Here is a 14300-nt window from a genome sequence, read left to right as displayed (position 1 = left end):
AGTCAGGTAGTTTTTGCACCAGCTTCTGGTTTTCTTCACAGTCATTTAATATTTCCAGACCTTTTACATGTGGTATGGCTTGCAAACATGCATTTAAAAAGTCTGAAAATGTTCTCAAACCTTCTGCGTCTTTGGACTGTATTTTAGGCCACTTAGACAGCTTTTCTCTAAACGCTCTTTGAATAACAAAGGGCTGGCCGTACCTTTTATTAAGCTTGTCCCAAGCGTCTTTGTACGCTTCTTCATCATTTCGATAAAAGGTGCCCTCAAGATACCTATGCGCTGAGCCACTCACATACTTTTTCAAATAATAAAGCTTGTCAGCTGCTGAAATGCCCTTTTTACCTATTAATGACATAAATGATGACTTCCATTCCACAAACTGTATTGGGTCTCCGTTGAACACTGTAGGCTCAGGTAGGGGTAACCTGTTTATGGCTATGCTGTCCTGAACTGCTTGAGCAAGGTGAGACACTTCACTGAGCGATGCTGACTGAAGAACATAAGATTCCTGAAGCTGCCTTTCATTTCTCGGCCCCTGCTTTTCACTTTTTATTGACTGATTTGTTGTTTCCTCCTTTATTTCTTCATCATAGGATTTTACTCTGGCACGAGCAACCTCTATATCCTTTTCTACTTGCAAACATTCTAGTTCAAACCTTTGAGTTTCTAACTCTTTTTTGAATTGCTCTTCTATATTTCTTAATTTTTCCTTTTGTTGCCTTTCTGCTTGCATCATCTTGTATTCATCCTCCTTTGCAGCCAGCTTTGCTGCAGCATCTGCTCGTTTTCTTGCTGTGCGAGAGGATCCAGAATGGCTGTTGACACTCATTAGTGAAGCACTGGAACCAAATATAGAGCGAGCGTAACTGTGTGCTAAAAGTTCACTTAGACGCCCCCTTTCTCTTTCTGCATCATACTCATCATCTACATTTGATATTTTTTCTAACACTATTTTGACAATGTCATTGGTCACAGCATCACATGCATCGATTTTACGTCTTAAGTCAGCAGCAGGAGTAATAAATTCCCTTATATCGATGAAGATTTTCATGATACCATTCCTTTTATCCTCAAGTGAATCAGCGATATCTGCAAGCTGCTTGTCAGATATGTCAGTTTTTAAATCCTGCCTTGCTTTACGAGCATCTAACTTCCATTGTTCATACAATGTAGTTAATTTTTTTTCTTTCTTTCTACATTCCTCTTTTTGATAAGCAAGCATTTTCTCTGTTGGTATATGAGGACGTTCTGAACGTCGAGGGAGTTCTGTGCTCTCTTGTACATGACACTGTTCTTCTGATGTATTTTTGTCTTTTTGTTCAATTGCTCCTTTTATATCTGTTTCCATATTACCTTCATTTTCCATTTGGAGCGGCCTCTCAGATTCTTGGTCATCTTCATCCATTTCCATATTGAACTCGTACCCTTTTACGTCTCAGCTCCGTAGACCATCATTGTTAGTGAGAATAGCTCAGGACTGTAATAGCTAGCTCTTGAATAGGGGAGTTGAGTTGGTCTGGGTGTGTTGGTTAGAACACCAAAGCCGGAGAAGGAATATACTTGAATGATTTATTGATTACAGTCATATGCAGAGGGGGAGCCAGTTGTAACTTGTATGTTAACGTCTTCTAACAACATACATGGAATGGGCATGGATACTGGATGATGATGATTGTATTGCCTTGTGCTTAAATCTTCCTTAAGACGGCATAGATCCAACTTTGCATACATCTATGCATGTATGAACTTGTAGAGCCGTGTGTGGTGTTTGTGTGTGTGTGTGTGGTCTGTAAACAAACAGAATAAAGAACATATTTGTTAATGTGTGCTTATTACTCCTTCCACAATACAAATAAATCACAATACATACATGTGACATAATTACATGAACTACTGGCATCCCCAAATGTGAACATAAGGCAGTATTTAAGATAAATGAACATAATATTTGACTACATACACAACAAACAACTTGTAATATAACAGTTTAACTGAATGTGAGCTCCCTCACGATATAGGCCTTATTAGCATTCACTCATAATGTCAGCTTTGCATACTCAAACTTAAACAAAGTCCTCCAGTAATGTCCTTAAACTCAGTCAGAATGCACAGTACTCACTTTTCCTCTGGACGCACACAGTTTTATAAACTAACAGGAACAAACAGCAATCATATACAGCCGTGAGTCTCCAGACTTCGCTCGGCTCGTTTCTCTCCTCGTTGAGTGAACGTAATGACTGATTCACGGAGAAATCGGAAGTGCGCCGAACTGTGAAGCACTCCACATCAATGCGCGGCAATGCGTCATAATAAAAGTCCCCGCGATTCAGAGTAAGGCACTGCTTTATATCACTGTTACAGTCTCTTATTTGCAGCCTTTCGCACAGCCGCCCCAAATTGCATGCAATTTGTTCCTAAGAAAGGCTTACTGTCTTTGTGAGTCATGACAGGGGAGCGGATTCTCCATCTGATTCTGAGAGGGCTGGAAGGACAATGAGACGGGCAACTGGTCGTGTGTAAATTTTGTCCTTAATCTGAACATCCACTGACCTTACATGCTGATCAGCGCTCAGGTGCACCTTTATGACTTTTCCGATTGGCCAAAGAGCCCTTGGGAGTTGAGGGTCCATCAACAGAACTACCGAGTTCACTGTGAGGTCAGCTGTGTCAGTATGCCACTTCTGCCGCTGTTGCATGGTGGGTAAGTAGGATTTTATAAATCTGGACCAGAAGTGGTCTGCTAGGACTTGACAGTGCTTCCATCTTCTTTTGCTAAGTCCTTCACTCTTATTATACACCATCTGCGGTAGAGCTCCATCAGGCCGCCCCATCAAGAGGACATTTGGGGTGATAGCATCTACATCTGCAACATTAGATGAGGTATATCCTAGCGGTTTCGCATTCAATATTGCCTCTACCTCCAGCAGGACGGTATGAAGTACCTCATCAGAGATTGACTGTGCTCCAATGATGGTATACAAAGCGGATTTGACTGATCTTATTTCCCGCTCCCAGGCTCCACCGAAATGGGGAGCTGCAGGGGGGTTGAAATGGAAGGCAATCTTCTGCTTTGCTAGTAGTTGTTGAAGCTCTGCAGCCATGCTATCAAAGGACTCCCTAAGCTCTTTCTCCCCTGCCTTGAAATTTGTGCCCTGATCTGAGTAGAGTTCTGCTGGAGTACCTCTACGGGCGATGAATCTCCTAAGGCTCATCAAAAAGGAGTCTGAGTCCATTCTGTGTATGAGGTCCAGATGTACAGCTCTGGTAGTGAGGCATTTGTAAATAATGCCCCATCTCTTTTCTGACCTGCGTCCCAATTTAATCTGGAAGGGCCCAAAACAGTCGACGCCAGTGGAATAGAAGGCTGGCTTATACAAGCGAAGACGAGCCTCTGGTAAGTCTGACATTTTAGGCACTGATGGCTTGGCCTTCCACCTTCTGCACTCCTTACACTGATGTTGCATATGACGTATTGCTTGCCTTCCACGCAGGATCCAGAATCTGCGCCGTATTTCTGCATATACCCGCTCTGGCCCTGGGTGGCAAAGGCGAGAGTCGTAATCCTCCATAAGGAGTTTGGTGAATGGATGACTGGGATCAAGAACAATAGGGTGTTTGGATCCAGGATCTAAAGTCTCAGCCCTTCTCAATCGGCCACCAACTCGCATGATTCCTTCCTCAGAGTCTAGTTCTGGTGATAAGGTAAGTAAGCGACTGCTATACGCCACTGGCTTGCCCTTTTTCAGGCAATGCAACTCTTCTTGGAAACAGTCTTGCTGAATCTTCTTGTAAATCACCAGTTCTGCCTGCTGATACTCTGAGGCAACAATAGGGTTACTTGAATCGGCCGCCCCATGAAGCTCATGTGCCACCGCCTCAATTAGATCCTTCCAGGTTGTGTATTGACTATTTTGTACTGAAGATGGCCAGTCAGGATTGGATATGATACCACAGAAGACTGACTTCCTGCACTCTGACATATCTGGATCGGCTAACTTTGTCGGCTGGGATGGCCAGTGATGGGGTCCTTTAAGAAGAAAGGATGGCCCATGACTCCAGCGATTGGGCAATGCTAATTCTTCTAAAGTCTTTCCTCGTGTGAGGTCATCCGCAGGATTCAGCGAGGAGTCTACATAATGCCATGAATCAGGGTTTGTAAGCTCCTGTATTTCAGCCACGCGTGTTCCCACAAATACTTTGAACCGGCACGACTCTGATTGCAGCCATGCCAGCACTGTCGTCGAATCGCTCCAAAGTATGATTTCATCGATTTTCAAGGTAAGCTCTCTTTCCAACATCTTGGCTAATTGTGCTGCTGTTAGGGCACCGCAGAGCTCCAGACGTGGAATTGAATGTTGTCTTCGAGGAGCAACTCTTGATCTTGCTGCCAGAAATGAAAGGTATACTTGGCCTTTTACATCTTCTGTCCGCATGTATGAAACGGATCCATACGCCTTTTCTGATGCATCACTGAATATATGGATCTGTCGGGAGACAATGGCTTGATCCACATGAGCTGGAACATATGATCGGGGCAGTGATAGATGAGGCAACAAATGGAGTTCTGCTTCCCACTCCTTCCATGCCTGCTGAAGCTCGTGAGGAAGTAGTGGATCATCCCAGTTGCGATGCTTATCCCACATACTCTGTACCAGTAATTTGGCACGGGTGGTGTAGGGTAATACAAACCCCAGAGGGTCATACTGTCGAGCCAGAACTCTATACACATTCCTCATGGTCAGAATACCATAGTCCAATGGACGACTCTTATAGCCCAAAGTGTCAGACTCCCAATGCCAGCTAAGTCCTAGAGTTGATTCAGACAGACCATTCTCATCATGTGATAGCCACCGTTCCATACTGTCTGATCTTGCATCTTTTGGTAGATGGCTAATGGCACTTGGGACGTTGCATGCCCATTGCCGAATCTCAAATCCACCAGATGATAAGACTTCCCTGAGTCTGTCTACTAACCTCTTTGCTTCTGCTGCAGTTGGCAAACTCTGGAGGCAATTATCGACATAGAAGCACCGTTCCACGGAGTCCTTAACACCATCCTCTGGATCACTACAATCCCTGACGTGCCGATGAAGAGCATAGGTTGCACAACAAGGTGAGCAGGTCGTGCCGAATGGTAACACTTGCCATTCAAAGGTATCAGGTGGGTCTTCTCGTCTGTCTCTCCAAACAAATCTGAGCAGTGCCCGATCTTCTGGCAGGAGCTGGACTTGGTGAAACATAGCCTTTATATCTCCACTGACTGCGACACCATGTTCTCTAAAGCGCAGCAGAACACCAAGCAGAGAGGCTCCCAGGGTAGGTCCAGGAAGAAGGGCATCATTCAGATTCATACCTCTAAACTGATAAGAACAATTGAAGACAAGCCGATTCTTACCATTGTGAGACACTAGGTGATGTGGTATGTACCAGGACTCACCATCTGCTGAGATCTCGCCTGGGTCCAGCTTCCTGACAGCTCCTGTCTTCACCAACTGGTGGATTGCCTCACTGTAAGCATTGGCACGTTGAGGGTCCCTTGCCAACCGTTTCTCTGTACTCCTCAAACTCGGCAGAACCACCTCTTTAGTTGCCTGAAACAGAGGCATATCCTTTTTCCTTAACAATGGAGTGGCATACCTGAGAATTCCAGAAACTTCCACTCGCTTAGTCTTTGTCTCCAGGAGCTCCACAGCCTCGTTGTCCTGCTTTGACCTCACTACTAGCTTATCCTGTTGGAAAGGCAACACGTCTAACTGCCATAGTTTCTCTACGTTTCGCATCAATTCAGTAGTCTGTGGCAAAACACTGGTAAGTAGACACTGACGTGATGTTGTTGTCCACGGGATAAGGTGAGTAGGACCCTGAAGTGTCCAACCCAGTCTTGTGCAGATAGCTGATGGTCCTCCAGGGGGTCCTAACCTCACTGGCTCAACAGGACTGAGTAAGTGGGGATGATCTGCTCCTATTAATAGAAGTGGCTTAACATGCTCAAACGGCTCAATCGGGAGGCCTGCCAGATGTTTGTACTTCTTTTTCAGCATAGAGATGGGATACGTGTGATCTGCTAGGCTGAGGCGTTGTGAGGTAAATGCATCTCTAATCCGGAAACCCTTTCTGGGGTGTGCAGAGGATGATATGCAGAATGAGACAGTTGATCCCTCTAATGTTTGGACATCCTGTCGTATTGTGCGAAGAATAAGATCCTCTTGTTTACCTTGTAGTCCCAATTGATCAGCGGCTTCTGGGAGGAGCATGGTGCGCTCCGACCCATCATCCAAAACCGCGTAAGTGTCAAGAGTTCGGTCTTTATTTCGAAGCAGTACTCTCACCACTTTCAGCAGCACCCTATTGGAAGCTGATGGACGATCCAAATACAAAATCTCAGCATTGGTGTTTACTAAACAGCTCTCTTCTTTGGGTGGCTCAGCTGCAGGACGTGTGTTCACCTGATGAAGAACTCTTAAGTGCTTCCCTTGACACAAGTCACAGAGTCGTTTAAGATCACACTGTGCTGCTTGGTGAGATCTTCCACATCTCCAACATCTTTTATTTGCTTTTATCCAGTTTATTACATCCTCCCTGTTGAGCTTCTGAATAGCTGGGCACTTGTTAAGAAAATGCTCTGAACTGTCACAGTATGGACAGTATGGTCTCATCTTGCCTCTCCCTTTGGTCTCAAAGGCACTTTGACTTTCTCGTCTCATCCCCTTACTCTCCATCGAGCCCTCTGCTCCATGAAGTACTGAGGCTGCTGGTTTACTATGTCTTTTCTCAGCTTTGTAACTTAGTAACCCTTGTACACGTGTGTTGGATGAGACATCATACCCCTGACACCACGACTCATAATGGAGCCATTCTGCCAAATCTAACAAGGTATGAGTAGAGCCTGAACGGTGAAACATCTGACGGCGAAAATTTGCCCTTAACTCTGTTGGAAGTTTTGTAAGCAGCCGTGCCACATGCGAGCCACATCTTAATTCAGCTTCCCCTTCAGGGCCCAGTGTTTTTAGCATGCCTACCAAAGACTGCACATGCAAAGCAAACCTTTCAAAAGCTGCTGTGTCTCCTCGCTTTATCTCTGGTGAGTCCATGACTGCAGCTATCTTCTTTAAAGCAACATGATGTGGCTGCCCAAACTTCTCATTCAATGCAGCCATCGTGTCAGAGAATGGCATGGGTGAGTTAATGTATGAGTCCGCTATTAGGCAAGCTTCCTCCAACCTCAGATGATCTACTAAAACCTGATATTTGAAAAGCTCTGAGGAGTCTGCTGGCAACAGATTCATCAAGGCAAGCTTTAGCCGGGAAAACTCCATTGGGTCTCTATGAATGAAGAAAGGAATTTTTGGTGCCGGCCCTCTGTATTCTTTCTCTTCAAATCTAACTGATGAAGACTGATATGGTAAGTATTGAGAGGAGGCTCGTTGAACTACGTGAGGCCTAGCTGAGTGTCTAAGTGGGATTGCAGGTTCAGAATGATCTATAACATGAGGGGAGCCAGCAACTGGAGAGTAATGATGTGATCTTCGAGGTTGAGACTGAATGGCGTTAGGCTGGCTAGCCTTTCTAAAGTGTAGAGGTTCTGTTCTCATGGGTGTCGAAGCCAGATGACCCTTTGATGTCAAGCGGGATGCAGCACTCTCTTTCATGAGTTGGAGGTCATTCATCATTTTATCTATGATAGCAACCATATCCTTTTCCTCACGCTCTGGCGGTGCTAATACTTCTGCAGATGGCCATGGCGGAGGCGGGGCCCAGTTATCATACTCCTCAACTTCAGGTTGGGCTGGAAAGTCAGGCTGAACAGGTGGAGGTGGCATTGGCCATTGTTCTGGTATCTGTGCTGAAGTTGCAAGAGAGCGTTCTCCCTTCTGGTTGCTCCAATGCTGTGCATAACTGCTTGGCATAGCCTCAATATGTCTATAAGGTAGGGTACTTTCAGTCTGTACATTATACTGCACACTTCTTTCCTGTCTATGTGATATTAAAGTATCTGCCCACTCGGTATATGGTTCATTAGAACATAAACTGCCACCAGGACTGTAATTATCATACTCACTGACATCCGATTCCCACTGAACCTGACGAGGCATTGGTGAATGTGCCATTTCCGTAGCTGCTCCTCCTTGTTGGGAGCTCCAGCCCTCTAGTCCATGCATATGCTGTATTACACTTAAATGAGGTGAAACATGCGTCTGCTGTCTTATTGGTCCAACCTCATGATCCTCAAGATATCTTGGCAGTCTCTGCTGTCGCTTAGGTCGCGTAGATAGGGACCAGAATGCTTCACAACTTTGTTTCATGTTCCCAGAACAACTGTGAATCCGGCTCGAAGGACCAAAATGTTAATGAGAATAGCTCAGGACTGTAATAGCTAGCTCTTGAATAGGGGAGTTGAGTTGGTCTGGGTGTGTTGGTTAGAACACCAAAGCCGGAGAAGGAATATACTTGAATGATTTATTGATTACAGTCATATGCAGAGGGGGAGCCAGTTGTAACTTGTATGTTAACGTCTTCTAACAACATACATGGAATGGGCATGGATACTGGATGATGATGATTGTATTGCCTTGTGCTTAAATCTTCCTTAAGACGGCATAGATCCAACTTTGCATACATCTATGCATGTATGAACTTGTAGAGCCGTGTGTGGTGTTTGTGTGTGTGTGTGTGGTCTGTAAACAAACAGAATAAAGAACATATTTGTTAATGTGTGCTTATTACTCCTTCCACAATACAAATAAATCACAATACATACATGTGACATAATTACATGAACTACTGGCATCCCCAAATGTGAACATAAGGCAGTATTTAAGATAAATGAAAATAATATTTGACTACATACACAACAAACAACTTGTAATATAACAGTTTAACTGAATGTGAGCTCCCTCACGATATAGGCCTTATTAGCATTCACTCATAATGTCAGCTTTGCATACTCAAACTTAAACAAAGTCCTCCAGTAATGTCCTTAAACTCAGTCAGAATGCACAGTACTCACTTTTCCTCTGGACGCACACAGTTTTATAAACTAACAGGAACAAACAGCAATCATATACAGCCGTGAGTCTCCAGACTTCGCTCGGCTCGTTTCTCTCCTCGTTGAGTGAACGTAATGACTGATTCACGGAGAAATCGGAAGTGCGCCGAACTGTGAAGCACTCCACATCAATGCGCGGCAATGCGTCATAATAAAAGTCCCCGCGATTCAGAGTAAGGCACTGCTTTATATCACTGTTACAGTCTCTTATTTGCAGCCTTTCGCACAATCATGCTCTATGCTGATTATAACTCACTGCAATGCCCTTTCCGTCGTCGCGTTATATCCGTCCGCCTGCGCCTGCCGCGAGGATCTTAATCAGCGAAGGTGAAGCTCTTACTGTAGCAGACCCCATCCGAATGATGGCCGAAACTTTACTGATGTTTCAAGTTGCTTTATTTACATTCATTTACTCTTGAAATCACCGTAAGAGCTGAGCAAACCAATACAAAAACATACATCAGCATTCTTAGATATCTTCACAAAATATGTATTTCTCACTAACAATATATGATGAAACAAACCTTATGCCTTTTCGGGGGGTTGCTGATTAAACTTGTAAACAGTCCTTTTCAGTACGAGCTCTAGTTAAACTGTTATGAAACGTCCGCTTTTCATTCTGCTCTCTCATTTATTTTCTGCTCTGAAAAACGGATTTCCTTTCAAAATAAAAGTCCCCCACAAATAATAGAAATTAAATGATCTTTAAACATGAAGAAATGCAAGATAACACCTTTACTTAAGTCTGTTACACAACTAATGACAAAGTCTGTACATTTTTTTGGTAATCTTCGTTCCCTTTTGGGCTTCTCATATGAGGCATTTTGTTCACACTCTGTTGTGGATACAGGTCTAACTGATCCCTCTAGCAGTTTCTTTTGATTTGGTTTCTTTTTTCCCCAGAACAGCTGGCATCTTCTGCTTTTTTGTTACCCTGGCTGTCTTCTGTTTCTTTCTCCACATATCTCTTCACAAATGTTGTATTGCGTCTATATTGAGCTCCAGTTGGTGATTCGACAATTATTTGGTTTCCAGCTCTTCTGATTACTGTGTGAGGTGTTGCACTGAACGGTGTGGTGAATTTATCAGTCTTGTCCTGTCTGATCAAAACTTGATCTCCAACCTCTACACTTGATTGTTGTGCTTTGCGGTGTTCATCTGCGTACAGTTTGTATTTTCCTTTTTTCTCAGCATCATAATCATGAACTTCGAGATCTGTATCCACAGATGTGAGTTCAGGTAGCTTGCCTCTCATTTTCCTTTTAAACAAGAGTTCAGCTGGACTTTTTCCTGTTGTGTTGTGTAAAATTCCTCTGTATACTGTAACATACCTCCTGAGTTCCTTTTGCCAGTCCAGTCCCTCAGACTGCGCAATTCGAATACGTTTCATGATAGAGGCATTCTGACGCTCAACTTCACCGTTAGCCTGGGCCCATTTAGGTGTTGTTTTCAGATGTTTAATTCCTAACTGAGGTCCATTGTCTGATTTGAGTGTTAAGGGAAGTCCATGTCGGCTAAATATGCCCTCTAGGCTGTCAATCACATTTGAAGTTGTGGTGGAGGTCATTATATCATACTCATAATACCTGCTATAATAATCCACAACAACCAGAATTGAATGTTTCGAAGGCAAGGGCCCCAGCAGATCCACTGCTAAATCTTATTTATCATAAATCTTATTTATACCATGGTCCATCAGGTAATGGTAAAGGTCGTAGTGGCTCTGGAGCATCAGGACGAGAGACAATTTGACAGCCATGACACGATTTACCATGCCAGGCCACCATACTTTGGTTCTGAGATGCTGCTTAGTTCCAACTATACCTAGATGTCCCTCATGGGCAAGTGCTAGTGCTCTTGCTTGTAATGTTTTTGGAAGTACAATACGTGTTCCACGTAAAACCAGATAGCCTATTGTGCACAGCTCATTAGCTATGGCTGCATAAGACATACACTTTTCAAAGTGTCCACTTTCAATAGCTCTTCGCACTTCTGTCAGTTCTGCATCTTTTTCTGAAGCTTCTTCCACCTCCCTTGTGGTTAGGGCTCTTGGAGTGGCACTAATGGCTACAAATCGCACATACTCATCCGAGTCATGTGAGTGTTTCTCTCTCATTGCTGTGCTCCCTAAAAGTTGTGACAAAGGGTCAGCAATATTCTCTTTTTCTGAAACATAGACAATCTTAGGGTGCTTTCACACCTACACTTTTGTTTCGGAACGTATCTCGTTTGCACAGTTAGCGTGGTTTGTTTGGCATATGTGAACAGGGCAATCGCGCTCTGTTCCGCGCCAAAGTAATCGCTCCGAGATCGCTTGAGTGAGGTGGTCTCGGCTCGATTGAAACGAACCCTGGAGCGGTTCGATTGCAGTGAGAAAGGGATCCGATCCGAGCGCGGTTATATCACAGTGTTTTATGGATATGTAATAGGCTTACGGCTATATGAAGAGAGAATTATGAGTAGGGCGGAAAGTTTCGCGAGTCTCCGGATGCCCGCAAACGAGTGATGATCTCCCGGTAATCTCACGTCTCTCTCCCAGTCCTCAAATAGGCATCGTCGCGCACCCTTCTCACCCCTCCCCACCGCATCTCTCCTCAGACACGTCGCGCGCGCACCCTGTCAATCACCACCAAACCACCACCTCTCCTGACAGCTGAGCGGGATGCTGCAAAATAAACCCTGACACTCTGACCAATGTGAGGAGAGTTTACTCGCACGTGACTTGTTTTAGCTCTTTTGGTTCGATTAGAAACTTTGCAGTGTGAAAGCGAACCGCTCCAAGAGCAAAGAGCAACAATGTAACAATTTTAATCTCTGTTTCAGAACAACTGAATCGATTCACAGGTGTGAAAGCACCCTTATCATATGGGTGTCATATGGTTGGAGACGTAAAACCCACCGCTCTATGCGGGCACATGGCTTAGAACGTGGACCATATATTGACTCTAACGGTTTATGGTCTGTGAGCAAGTCAAACTGTCTCCCATAGATATACGGGTGAAGCCTTTCACAAGCCCATACAAGAGCAAGGGCTTCCCTCTCTGTCTGGGAGTACCGTCTCTCACAATCTGATAAACTTCTGCTGATGTAGCACACTGGCACCATTTGACCCTTTTGACACTGCATCAATACTGCCCCACCCCTACAGGGCTCGCATCAGCTATAACCTGGGTTGGTGCGTCTTTGTCAAAGTATGCCAAAGTCCCTGCTTTTGCAAGTTCCTCCTTTAGAGCATTAAATGCCCTTTTCTGTTCATGTCCGAAGACAAATTCTGTTTTTTTTCTGGTAAGACGTCTTAATGGCTCCGCCAGTGTTGCAAATTGTGGAATAAATCTGCTACTGTAACTGACAAGTCCGAGAAAACTTCTAATTTCAGAGACGTTTTGTGGTTCTCGGGCTTCCACTACAGCCCTGACTCTTTCTTCAGTGGGCCCAATCCCTTTCTGTGTCAGCAGGATTCCCATGAAGTTTAAGCGATCTATGCAAAACTGACATTTTTCCGGATTTAAAGTCAGTCCGCATTCTCTTATGCGCTTCAAGACGGCATGTAGGCGTCGGCTGTGTGTTTTTTGGTCCGGAGCATGCACAATTATATCATCAGAGATGTTTTCAACTCCCTCTATTCCAGTAAGTGCAGCAGCTATCTCATGTTGATATTGCTCACTTGCAGATGATACTCCAAAAATGAGACGCTTATATCTGTACACTCCATTATGAACTGCAAAAGTTGTGATCTGGCGAGATTCTGGTGTCAGCTCTAACTGATGGTAACCCCATTTCAGATCCAATTTGCTGAAAATCATTGATCCATTCATACTTTGTAGAAGTTCATCTACTGTAGGAATAGGGTATCGTTCTCTGATGATTGCTCGATTGGCCTGCCGCATGTCAAGACAAAGTCTGATTTCAGAATTAGCTTTTGGCACAATTACAACAGGATTGACCCATGGAGTGGGTCCATTTACTTCTTCTATAATGTCCATCTCTAAGAGTTCTTTGATTTTATCTTCCACAGGACCCCTCAGATTAAATGGTATTCTTCTTAAGGGTTGGGCTACTGGCTGGACTGTTTAATCTATGTACATACATATTTGCTTAGTTTTCAGTTTACCAACTCCCTGAAACACTTCTGGGTATTGTGATTGGAGTGATTGTTTAAGGTCTGTTACCGCTGCAATATCTGTCCCAATTTTGAGTACTCCAAGCTCCATGGCTGTATCTCTCCCTAGCAGAGGTTCACCAGTTCCTTCTATAACAATAAACTCAGCATATACCATCCGACTGCCTATTGTTACATCACATTTAAATGCTCCCTTTACCGGCAAAGGCTGATCAGATGAGTAAGAGAACAAATTTTTCTTTGTATCTGGGATGTACGAATGACATTTAATTCTCTCAGATTTCAGTTTCTCCCATGTTTTCTCATCTATAATATTGCTGGAAGCACCTGAGTCCACCAGCATCCTCAGATGAACATTTCCCAAGCAGACATTCAGTCTATCAGTATCCTTGCCATCATTTTGAATGACAAATGCATATTCAGTCTGTCCCTCCACTTGATTAACTCTCTGTTTTACAGTTTTGGTTTTGCACATTTTTGCAAAATGATCTCGTCCTTTGCACTTATGGCATATTTGACCTCGAGCAGGAAATTTTAAATCTTTTCCAAAATGATCTGTGTTTCCACATCTATAACACTGTTTATTCAACTTACTGCTTTCTGCTTGGTGTTTTCCCTTTGTATATTTTCCTCCTTTTTTCCAGACTCGATTCACAGTTTCTGTATTGTTATCAGATTTTGATGCATCACTCACTGATGACGCAGACATCTGTTCCTCAATTCGTTCACAGAGATCGGCAACTTCCAACGCGCGATCAAGAATGAGATTCGGTCCTTCCTCCAACAATTTACGCCGCACATATGTTGATGAGCCTCTGCCTACGACGGCATCCCGCAGCTGATTATTCAGGTCATCTGCAAATGCACAGTCTCTCGCCGCTTGTCTAAGACGTGTTGTAAACTGCTGAACGGTCTCGCCGGAGTTTTGAGAAAGTTTATAAAAGGACTGCCGTGCGTATGCAGTATTTACTCGTGGCACAAAGTATGCATTTAAGGCTGCAACCGCTGCATTAAAGTCATCGGCATTTCCCGTATTTGGCAGTGTGGAGAATATATCTTGGACATCAGGTCCCGCATGATGCAAAAGAAGTGCTCTGCGTCGTTGACAAACTGACGCGGCGACACCTTCTT

General features: G+C 44.1%; 2 protein-coding genes across 6 annotated transcripts in view; one reads left to right on the top strand and one right to left on the bottom strand.

Annotated features, from left to right (window-relative positions):
* si:dkey-121n8.5 overlaps positions 1 to 14300 on the top strand; it is a 46114-nt gene that overhangs the window by 8757 nt on the left and 23057 nt on the right. The window lies entirely within an intron of this gene.
* LOC147840697 (uncharacterized) lies at positions 1559 to 9152 on the bottom strand. The gene is made up of 2 exons (XM_087284571.1): positions 9011 to 9152; positions 1559 to 8678 (listed from the first exon to the last, which is right to left on the bottom strand). The coding sequence occupies exon 2, from the start codon at positions 8304 to 8306 to the stop codon at positions 2445 to 2447; it is 5862 nt and encodes a 1953-aa protein (XP_087140697.1). The 5' UTR covers positions 8307 to 8678; positions 9011 to 9152; the 3' UTR covers positions 1559 to 2444.

Source organism: Danio rerio, chromosome 15 (assembly GCF_052040795.2).
Source record: "Danio rerio strain M-AB ecotype USA chromosome 15, GRCz13ab, whole genome shotgun sequence".
NCBI lineage: Eukaryota > Metazoa > Chordata > Actinopteri > Cypriniformes > Danionidae > Danio > Danio rerio.
This window is presented reverse-complemented; position numbering and strand designations above follow the sequence as displayed.